Source organism: Heterocephalus glaber, unplaced genomic scaffold (assembly GCF_053883595.1).
Source record: "Heterocephalus glaber isolate CG9 unplaced genomic scaffold, H.glaber_assembly_v1.0 deba00001550, whole genome shotgun sequence".
In the NCBI taxonomy this organism is placed as follows: domain Eukaryota; kingdom Metazoa; phylum Chordata; class Mammalia; order Rodentia; family Bathyergidae; genus Heterocephalus; species Heterocephalus glaber.
The window spans coordinates 8,257,437-8,283,306 of NW_028258343.1; the positions used below are offsets into that span (position 1 = coordinate 8,257,437).

General features: G+C 39.7%; 1 protein-coding gene across 11 annotated transcripts in view; it reads right to left on the minus strand.

The window, feature by feature from the left end:
* Positions 1-9,247: 9,247 nt before the first annotated feature.
* Positions 9,248-25,870, minus strand: part of Hivep2 (HIVEP zinc finger 2) — a 182,523-nt gene continuing 165,900 nt past the window's right edge. For all 11 annotated transcript variants that reach the window (XM_021259324.2, XM_004846048.4, XM_087190053.1 and 8 more), the window contains 4 exons: positions 22,947-23,122; positions 18,962-19,063; positions 17,337-18,232; positions 9,248-11,690 (listed from right to left, as the gene is read on the minus strand). In XM_021259324.2, coding sequence (XP_021114983.1) covers positions 10,866-11,690; positions 17,337-18,232; positions 18,962-19,063; positions 22,947-23,122 — 1,999 coding nt within the window. In that variant the 3' untranslated portion in view covers positions 9,248-10,865. The remainder of the gene's footprint in view (positions 11,691-17,336; positions 18,233-18,961; positions 19,064-22,946; positions 23,123-25,870) is intronic.

The window sequence follows — 25,870 nt, forward strand, 5'->3', positions numbered from 1 at the left end:
AGTTCTGGGATGTTGGGGTTCCAGCAATGTGTAGGACAGTTTTTCTAGATGTTTATTACAGTATAAGAGATTGAACACAATGGCTTCCCACTGAGCTACAATCTCCTTTTGAGACAGGATCTCTCTAACTCTCTAGGTTCCCCAGGCTGGACTTAAACTTGCAATCTTCCTGTCTCTGCCTCCCAGAATGCTCGGATTACAGGTGTACACCATTACACCTGCTTTAGAACGCTTTTGTACAACCTGAATGTCCCTCCGGACAATGCACTCATGAAAGTGAAAAGCCCATTCACTGTGATGTGAAACTAGAATTTCACTCTGTTTCATTACAAAGATGAATTGGGGGTCAGAGAATCCTAATAAGCCATTTCTCCTATATAAACAAACGTGTTCCATAAAATCACTCTGCTATGCAAAATTGCATAATAAAAACCATAGGGCTTTCGAGAAACACAGGGTTAGGGACAGGACACTCAAAAACTTTGTTGGTAACACATACAGAGAAACAGAAGATGCTAGTAAAAATGGAAGCACAGTTTTACACACATTAAATAGCTAAGAAATATACAGGAACTAAAATCAATAGAACGAAACTTTCGCGAGAGGCAGTGAGTGACTGACAGATGATTGGCAGTTTGAGAGTTATTGTGATGGATGGAGGAAGGGTATCTGAAATCAAACAGGAAGTTCTAACACTGCACATGCCACCCATGGTGAAAAGAGGGCACCAGGGGATGTTTGAGTGTGTCCACACATGCATTTGTCTAACCCCACCTGGCTGCTTTAGCTAAGTGCTATTTACTGCTCGGTAACAAAGCCATGCATAAGAAGATGTGCTATGTTTAAATCGTTCCCCTATATATCAATGCCATTAGGAAACTTTTTAAAACAAGCAATGTAGAAAAACTGACTGTAGACTGAATTTTTCTAGAAGGGCCTGTATTATGAAAATTGGGAAAAACTTGTATTTTGTTTTATTTGGAACTTTCCAAGAATTTCATAGTCATTTCAGAAAATCATATCCTAATGACAATGCTACCTGTGGTATGTGAATTTCCAATCAGTACACTGGCATGTGGGTATGTAGCTGGTATATTCACGGTGATCTACATAGAGATGCAGGCACCTAACAATTTTGCTGTTTTTTTCTGTAATCTTTAGCTGTAATAAAATAATTTTATTATGTATATTACATAAAAAAGAGTTTATGTAACTATTAAATAGATAACATTTTGTTCTAAATTTATTTCTTGTCATTTCTCTCTTACATCTACTTAGGAGACCACATTGAAAATTGTTAAATTTTATATATATAAATACCAACTATAGGAAAGGGACATTATAAAATATATATTAAGAGACGAGTACTGGGTCTGATAAGAATATGAATGAGTGATACACAGCAACCAAAAAAAAAGCAGAGGATGTAGGCATATTTTTATAGACTGTCATATATATCATGTGAGCATTAAATGAGATAGTTTATGCCTGGCACACTATAAGCTTTCAATTATGCAAAGTGCTGTTATTGATAAGTATGAAGAATCACAGATCCAGCTGTTCCCTGTGTCTCTCCTTGTCCATGTCCCACAGACCTTTCAAGCTCAGGAAGACTGTGTCACCAAACTGATCACAGGTCCCCCACCCTGCCTCTGGCGAGACTTTAATCTTGTGGAAAGGTGTCACCTTCAGCCTATCCCCATAACTCTCCTCTCTGCAAAGAGCCCTGCATCTCACAAGGCATCGTTCCTCCGTTTGACCTCCTCCATGTTCTGTGGGTCTAACTTCTATCTTGCCACGGTATTCCAGACCACCCGCCTGGAAATAGCTACCTGGCTGACCTCAGCAGCCCTCTCACCCCCTCAGCTCTATTCTTGCACCTCCACCACTCAGCAGAAATACTGTGAACCACGTGCACACTTGCAAAGTTTCTGATACCAATAAAAATAAACATGAGAAACTAATTTGAATATCATTTTATTTCACCTAATAAATACAAAGTAATATCATTTCAAAATGCTACCACTGTGAAAAATTAAGGAGATATTTGACATTCTCCCAGTTTTATGTCTTCACATTTGCCATTTATTTCATATTAATGGCACATATCATTTTGAACCAGCCCCACTTCAAATGCTCCAGAGCCTCACATAAATATAGTTCTTATACTGAATGCACAGTAGAGTCCTTCAGCTTACTAGGCTGCAAATCTGGTAACACACGTTCCCACCTAGCAACCTCTAATTCCCAAACAGCCTTTCGATTAATGTCTAAATTCCTAAAAATAATTCCCATGGTCCTGCAAGACCTAATCTTTGTTCAATCCTCAGCTTCACCTACTATTATCCCCTTCTTCGTATCTCACAGTCTTTACTCTGTGTAGAATTTGTCCTATTTTTCCCCAAGATATTCTGCTCTCTCTTCTCATGGGATCTTTCCAGGGGGATTCTAGATGTTTTGCTTTCTCCTGGTCATTCTCACATCCTAGATACCCACACACAGTTTCAGCTCTGATTAGCAGCCCTTTCTTTCGGTTAAGACTGGCATCTCAAGTCTATGTCCCTCTGCAATGACTCCTTCTATAAACCTTTGTTGTGTTATAAATGCAACTTCATGCTCACATGCAATCTTGCCTACTGAGCTTTGCCAGCTCAGTGGTCGGTCATTAAATATTTTTGATTGGGTAAATGAAAGAAATAATGATGAATTTCCTTTGAAAGCTCACAACTATAAATTAATATCAAACAAATAATGAAATAACAGAATGGATGACTCTGGAATTAGACAGGCCTAGTTTTAAAATTCAGCTATGTAGTCATGGGCAAGTTACATAGCTTATGTTCCTTTCTTCCAATTCCTTAATGATATTCAAAGTGGGAATTATGATACCTATCTTAGAGGCCTGTAAGGAGTAAATGAAATATAGTAATGTATGTACTGTGCCTGAAATGGCACATATTTATCTATCTGCATAGAGCATAGTAAATGTAGCCATATACTTTTGTCATAGAAGCATCTAGGTATGCATATCTCAAGATTTAGACTTACAGGGAAACAAGGTGGTCTTATTTCAGAATGGAGACCAAGACATTGTCTAGTCCAGCTTTAAACTAAAGCATTTGCTGCATGTGACTGACTAGTGGGGGACTGAACGGGGAGTGTGACGTTCTTCCCATCTACCTCTGTTTCTTGGGTGGGTACTCTCTTTCCTGGATAAGAACTCAGGTTACTGAGTAGCAGGAATACCAAAATCTTACCAAAAATCTCTGGACATTTGAATTATAACCTTCCCAGTTATATGGGTAATGACAGTCTCAGGGAAAGGAAGTAAGGGGGTCAAATTTGGATATTTAAATAGATTTGATCTTTAATATAAGCAATAAAGAGTGTTATCTTGGGGGAATCTGAGGCTCTTCTGGGGAGTGCTAATGAGCAGGGTTTACATTTGGGGGTTTTTAACGTTGCTAGTGTCATCAGTTTGGAGAATCTAATGCCCTTCTGGGGTCCTCGGTATGTAATTTCTGTTAAACCAGGTCTGACAATATGACTGGGCTGGAGCTGGCTTAGCAAATATGCTGTCCATTCCTTATTAAATAGCTTTCTGTATGAATATTAAGTCATAATACCTTTCATCCACTGTTTGTCATGAATTAACTCCTCCCTTATGCGAAAATGGGACTAGTTATCCATGCATTTTAGTGGATCAGTCACTCAGATAATTTTCTGATGGGCTCAATTCTCTCTGGGAGAGCCTAAGTGGTCAAATTTTTGACAAGGCATAGTTACTTTACTTGACTTTTTTGTGTAGTCTGTTTCAGTTCAGTATCACATGAATTACCACCTCACTGGTTCCAAGAAGATAGCATTAGCGCTGGGGGCAAACAGCAGGTCCTTGGTGAAAGAGGGTTTCTCCAAAGAAGGAAAAATCCACAGCATGATTGTTCATAAATTTGTTCACTCAAAACCAAATGGAAATGGGAGAGAAAAGCCCCCCTCCCTGCCCCCAAGCTCCTGGCTAAAGAGTTCACATGGAGGGTCAAGTAGGAAAAAAATCCCACCCATCCAAACCTCCCCCTTTATTACCACAGTAGGAGGAATGGCCCAGCCGCACTATGACTTAAAACCCCTAGGTTGCCTCCCTTCTTGTTTTCTTCCTGTTGACTTATCCATAGTCAGCAGAAAAGCAAAGCTGCACTTCCAAGCCATGGCCACAGAGCTCTCTCCACAGATTTCAGCTTCCTGTGCAAACACAGTAGGTGGAGGCAGGGCCTCTGTAGGAGCCTAGTCCTAGCTCTTAGTCTGAGGCCTCAGGAGGGAAATGCATGCATTTAGCCTAAGGCAGAAGGAAAGCGTGCACACCAGTCTGAGCACGTGTTCTATTTTCCATCTATCTCTTCATAAAAGTGAGTGATTCCCTGGACCCCAAATTCACCAGAAAGCAGAGCCATCAATTGCATCAGCAAAATCCCTAACTGGATATTTAATGGTAAGCACTGAGCGCTAGTTCTATGGTGGCTTTTATTTCTGTTTTGTTTTGTTTCTTGTTATTCATTGTTTTGCTCTCAGCACCAAGATCAGAGCTGGCCTGTGACAGGATCTCAGTGTTGTTCAAGTGAGTAAGACATACGGAGCCGAGCTACAGGATTCACAGAGGGTGTGTGGGCAGCTGCTGTCCAGTGCTGGAACCACCAGCCACAGGTGGCTGCTAAAGTTTAGATGAAAGAGAATTAAACAGAATTTGAAATCCAGGTTTTTGTTGCACTCAGCACACTTCAAGTGCCCAATAGCTGCATGTAGTTAGAGGCTATTTTGTATTAGAAAGAGCAAACAGAACATTCTTTGCCATTGCAGGAAGTCTGTACTACTTTAAAATCTAAAAGTGTGCTTTCCCACTTACTAGGTATGTCAGCTTAATCAAATTACTTTCCTCACTGTATTTATTTATTTACTTACATATTGTGGTACTGGAGATTGAACCCAGGGACTTTCTACCATTAAGATACATTCCCAGACCTTGTTATTTTTATTTTAAGTTGCCCAGGTGGGAATTGAACTCACAAATATCCTGCCCCAGCCTCTCTCAGATCTGGGACTTCCCTTGGTTTTATGACTTAAATAAGTGAGTAGATGAAAACACTTAAGACAAACCCAGTGAACTCAGGGTGTAGTTCAGTAATAGAGTGCTTGCTTGGCATGCACAAAGCCCTTGGTTTGCTCCTCAGCACTGCAAGGAAAACAAAAAACTGAAACAAGGCCAGCACATTCTACTTCTCATTATAACCCAAAATCATTTTTGTTTTGGTATGCTGTCTTAATAAAAGAGGTTGGATCCTTAGACAATGTACAACGTGTGTATACCATTTTTTGACATTTTTTGAGAATGTATAACATTGTCATTTTTAAATGACATCACAATTAACAATTTTTAGTCTGCAAAGTCTAGTGCTATGACTGCACTCAAATCACGACAGAGTATTTCTAAAACTGAGCATTGGTGAATTACGATCAGACCTAGAACTCAAGATAAATTCTTCAAAAGAGTAGAGGTATTCAAGATGAACTTAATGAATCCCAAAGCCCTTTCCAGAGCTGGGCACTTGGCTGTAAATGAGGAATACCTAAGAGCACACAGATTCCCATCAGCTTTGATTAGCAGAGTATGTCCTCAGAGTAAGGAGCTCCGGCCCCTACTGCCATGCCTCCTGTTGCTATGTGTACAAAACCAACACTATTCTTCAGGTAACCCCAAGCTTTGTTCCCATTGGAGAGGTCATATTGAACCTTTTTAGCTTTTTCTCTTTTATTTATTCATGAGACTGCTTGACCTTTTTTTTTTTTTCCATTTTGCTTTGGAAAACATGACCATTTGATAACTCCTTAGGCATTTTAATAATCATTTTGGATTTTTAAATATTTTCTTCATTAACAAGGTTGTAATGAATTAATAAAATGTGTCATTATCTAATCCTTCTATTTTTGTTCTGCTGAAATCAAATTTTATACACACCAAACCATATTTATTAAACTTATGTTTTAACAAGGTAACAAAGCTTGAAGTGTAAAACATGCCAGCGATCTATTGCTAACTTTGAAATACATCATAGTTACTTAGTGAATGAAGATAAAATCTGTTGGTTTGATATTTCTGAGGATAACCTTAATTTTTGTTAAGCCATGGGTATGTATACACAAACTGATCCGCATTTGACTCTAGGAAATCAAAGGTCGGCACCTTCTCCTTATTAAGGTTAAGACACATTTTAATGGCAAATACAGTTATTTCTGCCATTTTCCTTAGTACTACTGCATGACTAAGCCTGGTTTATTACTGCATATAAAGTATGGGTAAGCACATGTGTCTCCACCTTCAAAAATCAGTGGGAACTTATGTGCTACATAATATGAAACAACACCTGAGGGAAAGAATCTATACAGAGGCAAAGTAGGTGCAACTCTATTTAGCAACATATTCTAAGCTAGTAATAACTTGAGTTATCCAGGACAAAAGCATTTTGTTTCTTGTATTATTCTAGCATATTCTACCCTAGCAAACTTCTCTGTAAATTTCTTGTGATTATAATGATGATCTAAGTGAGATGAATATAAATGATCGAAAACTGTTCTTTAAGCAAATCTGGATAGAGAGTTGGGAGGTGTCTTTTTAACCTTAGTTCTCCAGCAAATCCCCTATTTCTCCTTGAAAACTACATCTGACCTCTCTATACCTGAGGCTTTGGAATATTTATAAATGACAAATTAGTTTAATAATATCAAATTGCTTAGTAATAAACTTGCTGTTAAGCATACACACGTATGCACACACGCACATACACAGAGATGTTCTTTGGGTTTGGCTTTCTAGCAGTTAGCTGAGAAAAAAACTTACTGTCATTGCTTTGCAAAGTATCACAAAATGATGTATCATGTTTGTGCAGCACACAGGATGTGCTGTTATCTCAAGCACATTTTGCTGCCTCCCATGGCCCTTCCCCACCTTTGGATGTGCTGTTTTCCTCTTCCACGTTTTGGGAAGTTCAGTTCAGCATTCTCAGCACAACCGTGTGTTAAGAACTGACAAACACCTCTCCAGCCTTTCTTGTCTGAGGTTGGATTTCTCATTCTGATTGCCTAAGAGGAGCTCATTTCTTTGCGTGTACCTTGCACAAACCCTCTTGTGGGTTAATGACACCACTCTCATTCCAAAGTTAAAACTCACAATCCCTTTCATCCCCAACACCAAGTCAGGCTAGCTAGGATCAATTCCTCTTCATTCAGTAAAACTCTCCCTTGTTTCCCAGGGTTCCTCTCATCCATTGTTTCTGTCACTGCCTTTTATTTCCATGGAAATGTTGTCACTTTGCAATTCTTCTAACTGGTCTCTGATAGGTCTTCCACTACCTCAGCAGCCATTATGTATAGTAGCCGCCCTCTTCCTATGGTGCCTTGACCCCTCCCCTGTGTGACGTCATGCCAAGATGGTTGCCCCCACCAAAGAACAAACCCTTCTTCCCAGCATGGCCCTGGTCCCACCTAGAGAGTAACCTAATACTCGCTCACCTCCTACCACCTAGTAATGTCACCGGCTCCTCCACTCCCTGATCACTAGCTTACTCAACCCCACCTCAGCCCCTATGAACCACATCCCTGTCTCTATAAAAGACTCTCCCTGCCCCGGCCATGTTGCTTTTGTCTCTCCTTTGTTCAGAGACAGCCCGGCAGATCTATTCCCCTAATAAAGGCTTGTTGTGGCCTGGTCTGGCCTTGGTCTTCGGCACTTTTACCTGACAGTCTCTGTTTCCATTTTCTCTCCTCTGAACTTATTTGATCATCATGTGTGGTCAGAATGGATTTTTTCTTCTCACAATAATACAACACCATAGCAAGGCCATTTTCTTACTTTCATCTTGCCTTCTCATTGATTACAGAGCCAAGTTGTTGGGCTGAATATGGAAACTGGACTCTGCTGTGGCTTGTAGTTTAACATGTATCACCCCATCATATAGCCATGGAGGCAGCGCCATCTTGCTTTTCATCATTTACTGCTTCATACTCTTGGGTTAACTAACACGCACTTTCCTGCTTCTTCTTCTAACTTTTTTTAAAAAATGCCCTCTCTACTAGAATATCAACTCCATGAAGGCAAAGACTTTGTTTTCTGTAGCACTGTACACACAATATACAAAACAGTGCCCCATGTAGGTGTTGAAAAAGTATGTTTAATAATTTAGTCAATACATTGCTTCAAGGTTGTTTTCATCTTTAATGAAGTCTCCCTCTTCCCATCCTAAGGATGACTTTCTCCTTTATAATTATAAAATAAGCCAAATGTGCAAATATTTTAGCACTAACATCATATTACACACATTTTCTCACATCTGTCTCTCCAGTATACTGGAGCTCAATGCCAGGCACATTCTTACTCATTTTAAGTGCTTGTCATCCTATTAGCCAATAGTTGGCTCTCAAAAACTCTTTATAGAGTAGGTGAATACATGAGTGATGAATTAGGTAGAAAAAGAAGCAAAGAGGGATCACACACATGTACAGACAAAAATACACACATCAATGAAGAATAAGACACAAATATCACCCACATTTAATCAACATGTTTCAGGGACTCTCCTTGTTAAGAGACAGGTACTAGGCTGGCTGGTTGTGTTGACGTTTAATTCATCTTTGTAAAAGTTTAAAAAGACAGTCTGGCTTAAAAATAGACAAATTGTAAATCCACCAATTTGAGATTTCTATAATGAAAATACTGAGAGATTTTGACCATCTATGTTCTTCTGCTTTCATTACTTAAATGTTCTATTGTTTTTAATAGAAGAACTACGATTTGTGGATATTTCATGGTGTTTTCAATTGGTTTTTTACTTCAGGTATCTCAGCAAAACTAAAAAAGAAGTTTCCCCAGTGGGATTTCAGCTGTCTGCATACTGACAGAAAGGCAGAAGACACAAGAAAATGTGTTTTATTCATGACTTTTTCCAGGTACAACGCATGCTGTCCATGCTCAGGCTTAGGCTGGGACGAATCCATTTCTAGGGCACGCTCTGCTCTGATCAGATGACCTCTGGGGACCAATGAACATCTTCTCTCTTGTTAAAGTGTTCACACTCAGCATGGCTCAGGGCAGACACAGCCTAGCAGTTAGAAGCACAGACGTGCTGGTGTATCAAAATTCCTTTAGGAAAAAACTGGGAAGCTGAAATATAAACCAACACATAAGAACTAGACACCTCAAGCATGTCATTGTACATTTATTTCTCTTTGTAAAGAACACTCCTTAATGTAATTCAATATACAAACTTGGTTTCACAGAATTATAATCCACTATATAGCACAAAGATAACCCAGTTGTGTGTGCACACACGTGCGTGCATGTGCACACGTTGCTGTGTCCCCTCCCTCTGCTCTTCTGGACCTACCAAAACTCTTCCCATCCTCCATACTAAGCCAAAGCCATTCTGAATGGTGTATATAAAAGACCTCCTCCCATGAGTTCTTTTTCCTTGAAAGCTCCTCTTCTCCATTCCCCCTGAGATAGCTAGGAGCATGACACTCTCCCCCTAGACAAAAGGGTAAAGTGACTTCCCCTAATGCTGATGTTAACCCTGTTACCTTGTGGACAGGCTTCCAGGAACAGCTGAGGGGCAGGTCTCCAGCCCTCTCCTCCACTTCCACACCCAACCCTCAGAGTCCAAGCGTGACCCCTCCATGTAGCCTTAGCTCCACTCACTGTCCTGTGCTTCAAGACCTAAGGAGATTTCTACACCCGGGTCTCCTCTATGGACAGCGCACAGCACTGCCTGCCAAGCCACCGGGCCAGCCGATAACCAAGCACTACAGTCCCAAGTTCTTTGTCACTGTAATTTTGAAAGACACCCTAGCATAAGTCTGTGGCAACCTAGCATCCAACTGAGTTACATAAAATTGTACCAGTGATGCACTTGTACATATTTACATGGGGTGGAATGTTTTCCCATATTTTTAGATGAGTATATAGATCAACATGTTCACATAAGACCAAATACTTTTAATATTATTTATAACTGATTTATAAAGCTTTGAAAAAACTCACAATAGCACATTGTTTACTTTAATGCTTTACGGTACTATCAGTTTAAAATCACAATCAGCTCTTAAGTTATAGTCAATCCAGCAAACAAGAGACAAAAAATTTACAGGAGTTAAGAACTGACTGATACATCCTTTATCTTTTGTAACTAATGCATAAGTGCAGAATAAGATACTCTAATTTAAATATCTTGTTTACAATGTACATTTTTGTTCTAGTTATGCAACAGTAAATCCCATGCTTCACATAGAAAAGCAATCCACAACATTAAGAAAAAATGTACAATTTATGAAACAAAGTAAATAAATATTAGTATTACAGAATCAGAGCTGTACATAAAAGCTGTTCAGTTTTTATCATATAAAAATATGTTTTAGTGCAACCTCACATATATATGATGCTGTTTTGCTTTACATCATTTAGATCCAAGTGTCCAAAAAAGGAAAGAAATTACATTTATTACAAAGCAGATACACAAATTCTAAAATATGTACAGATTACTGCTAAAAAATGCTTATAAGAATATAAGCAAAGTAAAGAAAAGGCACAAACATCTGTACAATTTAAAAAGTACCAGACCCAATAGGTTAATTTCAAATTTTTGTTTTGGTCAGGCTCATGATGACGTGTTAATTTACCTAATTCTTTTGAGATAACAAAAGTATATATAATAGCAAACTACTGTAACTTAGGACAGGCATGCTATAAACTTGATTACCTCTATTTCTAGAAAAACAAAAACAAAAAAGGGGGACGTGTGGAAATGAAAGTGTCCATGCATCTCAGATCAATGTAGCTGACTCTTTTCTGATGAAGGTTCATTGCTTTCCTCTGTGCTTAAGGATAATTCCTTGCTGCTGTGAAAGTCTGACTGTTTCTCGTCCACGCGACTCTTGCTGTAAAATGTGGAGTGAGTTAATGCAGTCTGTGTTGTACCAAAATTGTCCTTTTCACCATCATGCAAGTCAGGGTGGGCAGCTGAGGTACAGGGCTGAGCTGACTCAGGCCCACTAAAGTGTCTAATGCTAACATGTGCACTTTCCAAGGGTTTCTGGGAGGGCTCCTGCCCCCGTGCTGGCTGATCAGCCCCGAGCAGAGCCGCCTCTTCTGTGGCAATCCGAAGAGAGGCAATGGCTTTTGTACAAGTCTGTATATTCTCCTCCTGTTCCCTCTCTGTTGCATTGAGGCTGTCTTCGGAAGTGCTCTGTTTCATCAACAGCCGAGGTGAGGAGGGAGTGCCCGGTAGACCAGATGACTGCAGGATGTGAGGCGCCCATTTCTCATACTGCCTAGGAAGAGCATAGGGATCCTTCCCGAAGGACTCCCTGGGCGCCGCTTTCTTCTCCATAGAGCCCTCCACTGGCAGCGGTGATGTGGGTGGAGGATGTAAGCCGGAAAGGGCCGGCGGCACAGAGTGAACCATTTGGATCCCACCAACTGGCACCATAGGGATAGGAGCTCGCACTTGTTGCTGAGAGTGGAGTGGAAGATGACTGAAGACGTGGTCGTTAGGACCCTCAGGGAAAAGGCTGGAGCCTTGATGTCCATAAGCACCTTCTTGGTCTCCATAGAGACTGAAATAAGGAACCTGAGGTAATCCTCTTCTTAAATTCTGCAAAGGAAAACAAAGAGCACACAGTTCAGAACCTACCACTGTCCACTCCTAGGTGAAGCTACTTCACATACCCACTCACTCAACTCAACCTAGGCAGGATTCACTACTGAATCCTTCATCCACTTTTCCTTTTCAAAACAAACACAATTCCTCAGTTGGCGCCTCCAATCCTTGAATGAAGGTGATGGTCTAGGAAAAGTTACTTTGATTTTTAAGCAACAAGGTGATAAAGCATTTAGTGTATTTTCCATGTAGTATAGAAATATGTTTCAGTTGTTTTCCTCATAAGAGATAGTGAAAAGAAATAATGAATAATCACCAGAAAGGGTTTACCAAGAAAAAAAAAAGAACCCACTAACTAATAAACACTCATGATAGTTTTAAATTTTAAAAAGAAATAAAAAGATTATCATCTATTTATACACTGTGCTGATTTTAAGGATTTTTCTTTTTTTTAATTAATTTTATTGGTACATTTTAGGTATACAATATAATGACATTCATTATTGGAAATCTACACCTTTACAGGATGTATCTTAGTTCTTATTTTTCCCCATTCCCCCGCCCTCCCTTCAACCCCTCCACCCTTTCCTATTTACAAAGACTTCGTTTCCATTTTTTCATTTTCTCATATTAATTCCATTCCCTTCTTTCCTTTCCCCCACCCCTCCCACTTCCCCTTCCCCTTTGCCACTTTTCTTCCTATTTCACATTATCTATTATACCTTAAAGATTTTTCTAAATGGTTGATGGGTACAGTTGGAGTTAAAAACCCTGAAAAATTTGACAAAAAAGTATTCCACAGAAAGGATGGCAAGATAGTGGTGGGACCCACAGACTGGATCTCAGTATGGTCTAAAGGAGTAGGTTCCTGCTCAAGAAAGTGATATTTAATGCTGAAGACCAACTTCTTTATCAAATCACAAATCGAGGCCATTCAGTGATAGATTTTGAAAGGAAACTATCCGAGTAGTTGTTGGCATTAAATATTTTGAACAGCTAACAATTTATATTCAACTACATAACCAAAGATAACTGTACCCCAATTCTTCAGATGACATTATTATTTTCATTTAAATATTTTCTTGGGAATTAATGAATTAAAGATACTTTAAACTGGAGCCAGGTTCCAGATTTCATGATCTCCACCCTGAAAATGAACAAATGATTTTCTATATTTGTTTCTGCAGCAAAAGACAACTCAGATTGTCCAACTATCAGGTTTTAAGGAGATTATTGGATTTTAGTTACCGTGATTCATTCTATTAATGGACTGTCACTTTAAAGGGACAGCATGGTTTTCTTATTTTAAGAATGTAAGACAGATACAAACCAGTGAAGTATAGCAGTGATCCAGGGGAAAGGAAAGAAAATGTTCTAATTCATTTCAAAAATGCTTCAGTTCTAAAACTTAAGGTATGCTCTGTATCATAAGGTCACATCCAGCTCTATTCAGATTGCGAGACAGGCTCAGAAGCTATAAATTATGCATTATCGCTGCTTCTCTGTGACATACTTGGCATTTACCCTGCTCTGGGCTACATCTTACTCAAGCTAGAAACAAATGATTTATTCTAGAAGTGCAGGTGAAACAGTATAATCACCAACCCTGTAATCACCGGGACCTCAGAAGATAGAAAAGGTGGGAATTTTATAGCGTAAGAATCATTTTTTAAGAAAAACGCTGCACACACACACAACCTCTGTTGTATGTTTCCTTCATCAAACACCAGTTAAGGTGGAAGAACTCTAACACCTACAATAATAATCTTTGAGGCTAATGAAGTAAAATTTCCTTTAATCACAGTAATCACAGATTTAAAATTGAAAATAAAAGGTGGCTTGGTTATTTTTCCATTCTACTTTTGGCTGCAATTTTATGATATCCATGGCAAACACCCCATCAGAAAGTGGGTCTATGGGGGGACCACAGGAAAGGGTTAGCAGAAGGCATGAGGTAGTGACTTAAGATCCCTGACGCCAGGCTGACGAAAAGAGTGAAGAAATTTTCTCTAAAACTCAAACACATTTAATACAGTATGTTGTAAATACAGTAAAATCTAGTTAACAAAGTTTTCAAATTCAGATCTTCACCGACCAGAAGTGAAATGATGGCCACCAGAGAAGTGTAGAAGTAGAATTTCCACCTGGTAGCTACTTCTGCCACTCCTCAGGCTATCAGTCATGCCCAGACATCCTGCTTCCTCCCGTCTTACCCTCCAGAATGGACGCAAAATAAGTTTTTTCTACTTTTGTTTTTATTCCACTAGCCAATCCTATTGCTTTATAATTTGAATCTTATCATACTGTGGTGGAAAAACTCTAATCTTACTTAAATCTTAGCAAGAAAAGCCTTGCTATGGAAAAATGAATGCTGAATTCAACTGTAGGTTATGCTAAGCCTATATGCATATGTGTATATAAGCACATATACTATATGCACATACTGCATACATCTTCATACAGAGAAGGATCCCATGTACCAGATATATTTCCCCACTCCATAAGGTGGCTATAAGGTCCTCTGGAAGCCTGAGAAGGAGGTAGGGGGGCAAGTGCTTCCTGGGGGAGCAGAAAGTCCTGTCTGCAAAGGCAGAGAGGGAAAGGTAGCGACTGGTCTGTGGTCCAATACTGGCTTGGGACTGAAGGACGAAGTGGCCTTGGTTTGAAAGAGGTCCTGTACTGAAGGTGCGAAGAGCAGGAGGCTGTCAGCCCACTGCATTCCTTACAGCTAAGAGCCACGTTCTTCCAAGGACAGAAGTCTGGGCAACCCAGCCCTGCAGCTGCCCCAGACAGACCTACAGATGGTGCCCAGAAGGGAGGCGACTCTCCCAAGATCACAGACATGGTGAGAGAGAGACTGAACAGCGAGGGTCTTGCTGGGTACAGTGTTTACTCTACACACTGATAAAAGACTTGTCTCTCTTTCTTTCTCTTTTTGCTACTTATCTTCCACAACTTTGAAGATGGCAAACAAAATACAGGCATACTGGTTTTAAAAATAAAACTAAGGCTAGAAACCAGAAATCATAACATTATTTCATCTTCACCCTTGAGCTATGTGTAGATCCTCAAAAATATTCTCTGAATGAAGAAAAGAATCTTCCCTTTTAATTCTACTTATCTGCCTTACAATTAAACTAACCAGGGGATTTTAGGGCAGAAATGGCAGTGTGGGAGGGGCCTGGGGACTTCTCTAAACCTGCTCGCTGTGGCTGTGAGTCCAGACTAAGCCAGAGGAATAGTATGTCACAGTGGGCTCCATGAGCCCTCAGAAGGGTCTAAGAAAGCATAAAACGGAAAGTACTTCGGATTGCTGTCCTTGTTTGATGGAAGATTTCCAGGTCTGTTTCCTCATAATGAAAACAGCAGCAAGCTACAATTTCTGTATACAGTGGAGTATAAAGAAGGATATGCTATAAAGAAGGATAAACTTGAGACATTTCGAGGTGAATGGATGTACCTTGAATATTCTTGAGTGAAATAAATTGGATACACATGTTTAAATATCACATTGTTTCTCTGGTGTGGGAAACTGAAAGGGTAAATAAGGACGATAATGTATAAAAGATATTGGGAAACAGGAAGAAAATGGTCAAATGAGAAAGGGAACATGGGAGGGGGAAGAGGGAAAGGAGGGAAGGGAAAAGAAAAAAAAGCATAGAAGGAAAAAGATGAAAACAACGCTTTTGTAAATGAGGGGAAGAGGGGCTGAAGGGAGGGGAAGGAATTGGAAAAAAGAAAAATCAAGATTTATCATGTACAGGTACAAATTCCCTATGATGAATGTGATCATTAGGTATATCTAAAATGTACTAATAAATTAATATTTAAAAGAGAATTAAATGGGGTTGTAGTCCAAAGGCTTTGTCAGTGGTAAAGTTTAACAACGCGAGCTATTCAACAGGGGAGGTGGCATTTTATATCACTCTCTATAGGTGAGCTGGTATTTTATACCACACTGTACCGATGAAGTGGCATTTTAAAAAATACCATGAAACAAAGAAATCCTAAAAACTACTGCAAACTCAGCAACTAATAAAACCACTTTTTTCCACCAACTTTCTAATCACATATCCAATAATTAGATACATCCCTTTCGTCTATGCCTTTAACTCCCTTGCCCAAGTTGACTGTAGATTGCTAGTTTTTTCTAACAACATCTTTCCACTGAGGACTTGCTTTCTTTGATTGCAGTTGGCTGAATACGCTTCACCCTCGCACACAGGCCATGGGCGATCCACCTGGCCAGCGCTGGCCCAGGACAGCATTGATGGCAGGCTGAGGCTGCTCTAACACACTCTTCTGCATGGTTGTGTCCATCAGAGGAAGCACCTGACCTGCCCTCCCGAAACGCGAAATGCGAGGGATTTCTGGCTCTCTATCCGTGCTGCAGCAGTATTCACCGCAGGAGATCCCTCTTTTCTACTACGCAAAAACCTGCAAAAACGCATGTCCTTTGTTAGCTTGCTTATTCACTAGCTTGGCAAATAATTTACATGTGAATTGCAGCGCATGTCTTTGCAGGATTCCTAAGATCAAGGGGAAGTTGGTACCAGGCTTATGAAAAGAGGGTGTTGGGGAAGGAATCGGAATGCAGGAAGCTTTCCTGAAATTTCAAAGTGACCACAGGAGCTTAGGACTCGGGCAGGAGAAAGTGATGAGAGGGATCGGACCAGTGGCAGGGATAAGACGGGAGCGAGGAGCTGGCTATGCATCCACTGCTAGGGAAGGACAGTGCTTGTACCCAGGACCCAGAGCCAGAGCGAAGATGGCACAGCAAGGAGCAGCGACCAACCCTGAAAGCACATTTAACGCACATTCCAAAGGCACCTTGCCTCTGTCTGTGCTAAGTGCCCCCTCATTCGCTCTTTAGAATGCTATGCCAGGGCCGGGGATTTAGCTCAGTAGTTGCACTGCCTGCCTCATAAACTCAAGGACCCGGTACCAAAAAAAAAAAAAAAAAAAAAAAAAGGGAAGCTATGCCAATGCTGTGCCATGGAGTGCGGCCGAAGCGGGGCTTTTTCTACGGATTCGTGCTAAAATTTTCCCGCTTAAATGTAAACCACGTGGGCTACCGCTGTTATCTCCGGGAATGGGGAATGATGAAGGCAGGCAGGCGCGGGAACCTCTGCACGCTCTCCCTCTGCTTTCCTGACCTCCCAGTCTCTGGGGACCGCGCCCTCCCTCAGCAAGTGCGCTCAGTCATGGTGACCACAGAAAAAGCAAGACTCTGATTTCTAAACAGATTGAGTGTGCTACTCTCTGCTCGCTGGGCCCTGAACAATTTCACATGTCCATTCACTCTGGGCAAAGCCGTGAGTGCATTAAAAAAAAGTACGGAACAGTGTCCATGCAGTCCTGCCATTCCACAGACTTCACCTTTTTTGGTTCACATAAACGTCTCAGCTCATGTCTATAATTCGTTCAGCTTTGAGAGACTTCAGAAGCCTCACCCGGTACAAATGGGTATGCACTCCTGCCCTGGTGCAATAACACGACTGGAGCAATGCCACAGCCACACTGACAGCAGCACCTCCCTGTGAGAGATACCCACGTTATAATGAATGCCGCCAGCATGTCACTGGCAGGCTCCAATGTGCCTCAACTGACATATCAGAAAGAGAAAGAAGTTATACTCACAGGAGCCCCCAGTACAATTGGCTCTGCTTGCAAATACTGCCCCATGGATAATGGCGGGTTGGGACATAAAGCCCTTCTGGGAGATGGCGCTCTTAGGGTGGTCATGTATCTTCTCTCTCTTCTAGGAGACAGGTCTCTTCTCGCAGTGATGTCCTTCCCAGGAGACAACGGCCTCCTTGGGGACAAGTGCCTTCTTGGAGAAATATCTCTTTGGGACATCTCTCTCCTCAGTGCAGCTTCCTTTCTTGGTGACAGATGTCTCATGGGTGACAGCTCTCTCCTAGGTGATAAATGTCCTCTGGGTGACAAATCTCTTTTGGGTATCAGATACCTCTTTGGTGAATTATCTCGACAGGGTGATGAATCATATCCTGGTGAGGAATGGTGGCTTGAGGGGGAGAAGTCCCTCGGGGAAGAGCTTGGCTCTGAAGATAGCATCCCCTCCTCATCCATGCCACTCGGTATGTCTAACCTGTCTTTGTCTGGTTCCGAGTCTGTACTTTTGCTCTGGAAAAGCCTCTGATATTCTGTCATCTGGGTATCTTCACACGAGTCACTGGATGTCATGAGCTGAGTGACCTGAATGCTTGGCAAAGTAACCAAGTAGCTGATCAAGGAAGAATGTCCCAGGGAGCTGTCTGAGGGAACTCCATGGGGCACAGTGCCAACATTCACAGGCAAGGAGGAGAATCTAGGAGGCTGAGGACTGGTGCTTCTTGATCTTGTTTTTGGAGTCATATCTCCCTGGTCATCAAAGTCATCGTCATCTTCATCATCATCATCATTATCATCTCCATCCTCACCATCTGATTCCTCAGCATCTGAGAACTGGTGATCAGTTGAAATGCTGGACATGCTATGCTTTTCAGCCGTCTTGTGCAAATCTTCCATATTTTCTGAAATGATCAAACACAGATTCCAGAGATCAACATACAAAAGTCAGGGTTAGGAGCTTACTGAGGCTCTGTTGCTTCTCAAAAGCTTTTCTTAACCCTCTGGGCCCTGAAAATAGTTTGCCTCTCAATTCCTACTACTCGCACGCCTACTCAACCTTGCATTGGTTCTGATCTCCTTGTGTGTCTACTTGGTTTCATCCTCAGCCTACAATAGGGACTCCCTGGTAAGACTTTCTATCTCGAGATACCACACCACTCAGAGAAAACCCTTTATGAATGAGTGTGGACAATGCTGATGCCACGGCTACCAGAGGGAAAAGAAAAACAACCACCTGTACCTCCAGGTTCAGACATATGCTTTTCTACTGTATTTCCTCTTAACTGGAATAATAACACCTGAAAATGCTTTTCAAATTCCTCACCATTTTCATAACATTTAAATTACTATCACAAAATCAAGTGCAACTATATATCCTTCATGTTCTTGGTAGAAGTTTAAGTCCTTTTTCCCCAGAGTCACAACTGAAATGCTTTTATTTCTCAGGCAATTCAACGGATCTGATTTGTTTTCTATATTATTATAGTAATATAATAATAATAAATAATATAATAATCCATATAAATATAATACATTGAAATGTAATCGGTTCTCTAAAACTATCCAAACTTATTCTACCACCTGGCCACAAAGCTCCCGTAAGCACAGTGAAGAAGTAAGTTACAATTTACCTGCTTCCTCGGTTTCTGTGTCATCCACTGATGTCATTGAGACTCCCAACTCCAGGCATTTTTTCATGTGTGCTTTAGATTTCATATGTTTCGTTAAGTTTCCTAGAAAACACCGCCAGGGGGAGGTGGTTATCAAAATGTAACAGATGTTCCAAAGTACAACGTGAAATGAACTAATCTGGGTAACACAGGTATGCTTCATCTATGAGCTTTTGCTTCAGTCTGAAGGATGATCTGATTTCTGGAGATATCAGTCCCTGAGAGCTTTGGCCCAATCTCGGGTATTCTATTTTGGGGGGTTTTTTTTGGTACCAGGGATCAAACTCCAGACCTTGAGCTTGCGAGGCAGGCGGCAGAACCACTGAGCTAAATACCCAGCCCAATCTCAGGTATTCTGTATGTCAAAGATGTGTGGAATTCTACAGCCACATCTTTGCAAGAGTCTTAAAACTGGAGACTCCAGCATTTCTGCCCAAGAAGGGATGTAATATTTATCAAAAGGGTCAGCCTCTCAGAACTTCACACAGACAAGGCAACGCAAGCTGGCTCTCACACAACTGGGAGAAATTTCAGAATGAAACATTCTCAACACACCCAATGGAGCCCAGGCCTTGGTACTGATCAGACGTAAACTCTAAGGATCCTCATTGGTCAGAAGAAAAAAATATACAAACCAATATGAGAGTCAACTTTGCCACTGAATTCAAAGATCCATAAAAATATTTAGCTGTTAGGGAGTACTATTTCCATTATTCAGCATCTATGTGTCTGATCTATCTTAGCAAACTTTCTGACTGTAATTTCTAAAATTCTGGAGCAACAATACTCCCATTTATCTTGAGACTTTTTTTTTTTTTTTGGTACCGGGGATCGAACTCAGGTTCTTGCACTTGCGCAGCAGGCGGTGAAACCACTGAGCTAAATCCCCGGCCAATCTTGAGACTTTTATCATTCTAAGAAAAAGGAAAGTTTTCATGTCAAATATGTTATAATAATAACGATGTATACAATTGTATATGTATCTACATACGTATATGTGTATACATACATATCTATATCTCCAGATTTATTTAATTACTATATGGAATATGAGAAATTTTGAAAGCATTGAGCCAATCACCGTTGACCCAGTATCCCAGCCTAGAATTGTGGTTTCTTATATCACTAGTACACTAAATATCCTTACAGAGGGGACAAACTATCTCAGCCAGTTGAGTTTCCATTTAGATCTCAGGAATCCTGCTCTTAAAAATAAAGCATTTGGGCTGGGGATTTAGCTCAGTGGTTCCAGCACCTGCCTCGAAAGTGCAAGGTCCCAAGTTCGATCCCCAGTGCCAAAAAAATAAAAATAAAATAAAATAAAATAAAGCATTTGCTGATACATTGCTACAGCACTAAAAAAGGTCACAGATAATAAGATAATAATGCAGCCATTTTCACCAAAGTGGCTGTAAAGACTCTTTATAGCTCCTTCCAACTGCATTGGTCCCTGGGTATCTTCTGGTAAGTCATTCATATACATACTGTTGTTTATTATTTCACTTACATTACTCATTTACTTACTGCTTATGTACTTGTGAATTTTATAAGCTACTGTGATAACTCTAAACATAGAAGTATTTTCAGGTCCTCATTGCTCTTATTTATCAAAAATTATACCTATTAATTTTTAAGGAATTCAAAAATGTTATAGATATACAATTCTTAAATCTATAAATTAATGGAAATCATCTAATCTGGCAGGGTGCAATTACACCACATATGTTTACAGGTGTGAATGCTAAGTATGGGAAGAGAATTTATAGTCAGTCTCTGTCTCCATGGGTTCCACAGCTGCAGGATTCACCACCTGAACATCAAAAATATTTAAATGACAAAATCATGTCTATACTGAATGTAGAGAGATTTTTTTCTTGGCATTATTCTCTAAACAATAAAACAGAGCAACAATTTACAAAGCATCTAAATTGTACTAGGTGTTATAATTAATCTAGACATGATTAAAAAGTACACAAGAGGATGTACCTACCTAAACTTTAGTCAAATGCAGCAAATTTTATATAAGGGACTTGAGCATGCTTGGATTTTGGTGTCTAGGGGTATCCTAGAAGCAACAGATGCCAAAGGATGACTACATTTAGATTTGAGTATGTATTAGTATTCTTTTCCTGTATTTTTATCTCCATCCATTCCAAGGAAGCAGTTTTGTTCAAGGTAGGCAAACCCTGGCTTTACTGAGCTGACATCATGAGCTTCTGAAGTAGCTGATGAGGACAGGGAGAAAGGAAGAGAACAACAGGGAGTGGCACAAGCACCACAAGCAAGAAGGGGGCCGGGGATTTAGCTCAGCGGTTCTGGCGCCTGCCGCCCAAGGGCAAGGTCCCAAGTTTGGTCCCTGGGACCAAAAGAAAAAAAGAAAAGACAAGCAAGAAGGCATCGGTCTGCAAGGGCACACATCTGTGTTTGGACATGATGTGGGCTTGGAAAACAGATTTTTAAGCTAGAGGTAAGAAGCAGTGGAGTTTCCCAGCATGTTTTGCTCATTCCAAGATTCCCAGATATTTGTGCCCTCTCTAAAGAGTGACAAAGAAACTCCATTAATGACTAAGCCTAAATTGTTCCTGCTAGAACTCCAGGATAATGGTTCAAAGCCAGATTTAGTTTAGTTTTGCTTTTCATATCTGGAAACGTCTCATCGCCTCATCTGGTTTTCATACAGTATTCTGGCAGCAAATTCACATGCGAAGATGTCCTTTGTAATGACCAGTGAGCTCGCACTGTGTACTAAAATCAAAGTCTTTATTTTCTTATCTCTTGAGAATCTCTCAGGAAAGTTCTATATAAAAGGCTTCATGACACAAAGGTGGATGGTATTTAAAGGACCTTATGGGTTTTTTCTTTTGAAGTGCAAATGAATATTCCCTCTCCCCTTTTTTGGCTCCAAACAAGGCACATCTGTTATGTAAGTACTTTTTTTAATACAAAAGAAACAGATATGTGGAAAGGCTACACATCTACACTCTGTCAAACCAATACAATCTAGAATTTGGGGCTACAAGAGAAAATAGGCATGCATTTCTAGACCAAATAATATTTTATAGGAAACAAATGTGTGTATTGGAGCAGATTACTTGATGTGCAAATTTAAAGTTAAGACATTGGAAATGATGGGAAGTTGTTGAAAGGGTGTCTATAGCATCCATTAGCTCTAATGTAAAATATATCTCTGTATACAAAAGTCAATCTCTAATTTATGATTGTCTGTATTTTGAGAACACTGGATTTATGAACATTTTCATGATTTTATACAATGATAGACATAACTGAAGCAACTTTCTCTAGTAAATTATTTTTATATAAATCTACCTGCTAAAAACAGGATTTTTTTCTAATGATGGACTACCATTTCAAGGCAAAAATCCTAGTTCTATGAGATTAACAGTTGTGGCCTAGAGTAAGAAATTGTCTGTATGCTGATACATACATAGAACAGAAGCTATCAAGTTTCTATGCATAATTAATGCAACTGTGGATGGAGGGCCCCACCTGGGAGTCTGTGGATCTCTACATTATTTATAATCTTGAAACTGACCGTGGGCACATGTTTCCTTCCAAGTTGCTGTTTTGCTTTTCTATTGCCACTGCATGTATTGTGTCCCTGCAGAATTTCAGCACTGGTACAACTACTATCCAGACAGCATAAGATTTCCAACATGAAGTAATAGCTAGCCAGGCAATTCTTAGCCACTTCCTTTGGAGACAACTGGCCTGGCCCTGAGTCTATAGCTCTTAATTAGTCATAAAAGGAGCCTCACAGTCTCTGTTCACCCTTTGATCACGGACACAAGGGAGAAAGTACACTTCATACAGTCATATTTTCACAAACAAAACCACCTGATTGTTGATGTTACAAAATAGTATTCAGAACGCTCAACAGTCATAAGAAAAGTAGTTTTCCCCTCAAAAAAAAAAATCAGACTCGTACCTTTCGTTTTGAAGGCAAAGTTACACAACTTGCATACGTAAGGTCGAACATCAGTGTGAGTGCGAATGTGTTTTTTGAGCATGCTTGGCTTCTTACAGCGAATCCCACATTCTTCACAAATATATTTTCCACGTCCACGTCCTCTGACATATACATAATCCTCATTTGATTTATACCTGTTTACAAAAGGGAGAATCCATTCATTGTGTTTTCAAATACTCTTAGCATGTTATATATCAACCCAAAATCTAATCATTTGAGGGGCAAGTTTTTATGAGGGTCTTTTGCAAACAATTATTCAACTTTATTTCAATGAAGCTTGAGAAATTTATGCAATAAATGCCTGCACAAGAACTCAATAATGATTTGCACTCTAAGCCAAAAGTAATTCTACATGCAACTCAAAATGCAGTTGGCTCTGCTATTCAGTATAGATTTATAGACTTAGGGTAAAGATGTTCTAACAGGCTTATGTAAGCCACAAAGAGCGGCAACCTGTGCCTCACTACTTTGGGATTCTAGTATTGCTTCTACTCAAGGGACAGACAAAAAGCATACCAATATACTAGAATTATCATGCATTTCTTCTTTAAAATGTGCATGTGCACACACCTCTCTACATTTGCTAAAATAAGTATAACTGATAATAGAATTCTTCATTGCAGGCTTCTTTATTTTTACAATCCTGGCATGAGAGCGCCTCAGAAATTTCTACTTTACACAGACTGAGCCCGGCTCACCAGCTGTTGTCTGCAGATTTGATCTGCTCTTCCCAGAGACCATGGATTTGTGCTAATGTGGAGTCTAAATTTCAACCATTTCTTGAAGGTACTGCTGCATAATGAAAACTAGAGATACTATTTTTGATGAAATTTGCATTCATTTCCAGAAGGATTTCATAGAGAGGTTTGAAAGGGTATCTGAGGTCATGCAGTTTAATCGAATGGATAGATGAACAAAGTCTCAGATATTTCCTTTGATAATCAAGGAAAGGAACCTACCCAATGCTCTACCATCTTATTTTGTTTAGGATACAATGACATATGATGTATCACAGAATATAGTAGGATTCTACTAAATAATTCAGTGAATATCATTAGCTCTTAAATCCTACCTAGGCTAGAATTATGGATCTAAAATCATTATGGCAAGATTTTCTTTTCACAAGGTCTTTATTTCCTGACATGCAGAATGCTTTATTCACGTGGATTTGTGTAAAAGAATTATATTTATAGCTTTTTACAATCTATTAGGACTGCAAATGTCCCTATTTTGTCCTAGCTAATAAAAACACATTCAACTTTAATTGTCTAATCTGTTGAAAGATTTTTAAGAGTGACACTTCATCCACATATATTTAAGTACTAACTTTGTTCAGGATATTATTTAATCTTAGTATTTTCTACTTTTTGGTCAGTACCAATCAAGGTAAGAGTTAGTAAGAGTGAAAAATACAAATAATCATTTGTGCATGTCTTTTGATCCTTTGTATTTTTCCCCTTTTACAAGAAATTTCCACATCAACTTATTCTCCATAATTAGTTTAAAGTTTATTTCATATTGGCATTTGTAATAAAGCAGAACAAACCTAGAGATGTGAAGTCCCTTTCACTTTTCAGTTTCACTACTCTCTGGCCCTAACCAGAAGAAACTGCTTAAGGAATATACAGTGAAACAGTTTTGCTCAACTCTAATTTTCTTTAGAAAATGATGCTTCAAGCTTACTAGATGATGAGAAACACAGTTTATATTCAAATAATGTAATTTCTTTTCAATATCTTAGCTGATTAACTTGCTTTTAGAATGAAATACAATAAAATTCTGTATAACCAATACTCTATATTAGAAAAATCTGTACAAATAAAATCTTTACCATATTATAAATTCTGTAGGCCCAAGAATCTACTTGATAGAATATTTGATGCGTTTTGAAAAACATAATGAGAAAACATGTCTAACTAAATTATTAAACCTATCAATTAGCTAACATAAGGAACATATGCACTTAAAATTTCATCAGAATTTACCATTTTGCAACCTACAAAATACGAGGTGGTAACATGCATTTGGAATGAATGCCCGGTCACCACCAGCTAGAAACTGGTTCACACAATAAGTGACTGGGACATAGCCCATAACATGGGGCCAGGAAAGGAGGAGGAAATGAAATACTGGTATAATCTTTTTGGATCATCAAAACACAGCAATAAAATGTTCACATACGCTTTTCACCTCTGTCCTTCGTTAGTGGAGATGGGGTCCCCAAAGCATACAGTAACCGTGAAGGGCTCGCTAATCTACAGGCCCAAGTGCACTGCTATGAAGAGGCTGATGAATGTAAGAGTGTTGATTCAGTCACAGGGACCGCTCAGTTTCTGAGGAAAGATAAAATCTGTATTTCTCTGGTTTGTGTTAGAAGATGAGGGATGTCTAAAAATACTGAGACAAGCTTTATGATTTCATTCAACTGTGGTTTTAGGGGTGAAAGCACAAGACATCCAAATAATCCTCTCCAAACTGGTAAAACTACAGGAGAAATTGGTACAGTATTTTATCTCTCTAAATACTCGACATTTTCTGGTCAAACAAATAGCATCATATTGTCCTTCAAATATAATTAGAATAAACTCATGCTCATGTAAATCTCAAAAACATGGTTGATGCGCTATCCTCTTTTTTAATTGAAGATTTAAGGCTGGATTATGTCTGCTGTTGCACAACTGTAATCCTAATATTCTGGGAGGCTGAAGGAGGATTGCAATTTTGAGCCCAATCTATGGAACTTGGTGAGATCCTGTCTCAAAAAAAAAGGTGGGAGGATAGGATGTAGCTCAATGGAAAGGTCCCGGGTTCAAACCCCAGTACCACAAAAAGAGAAGTAAACAAGTACAGATAGGTCTGGGCTTTCCTTCCATGGGACTGGG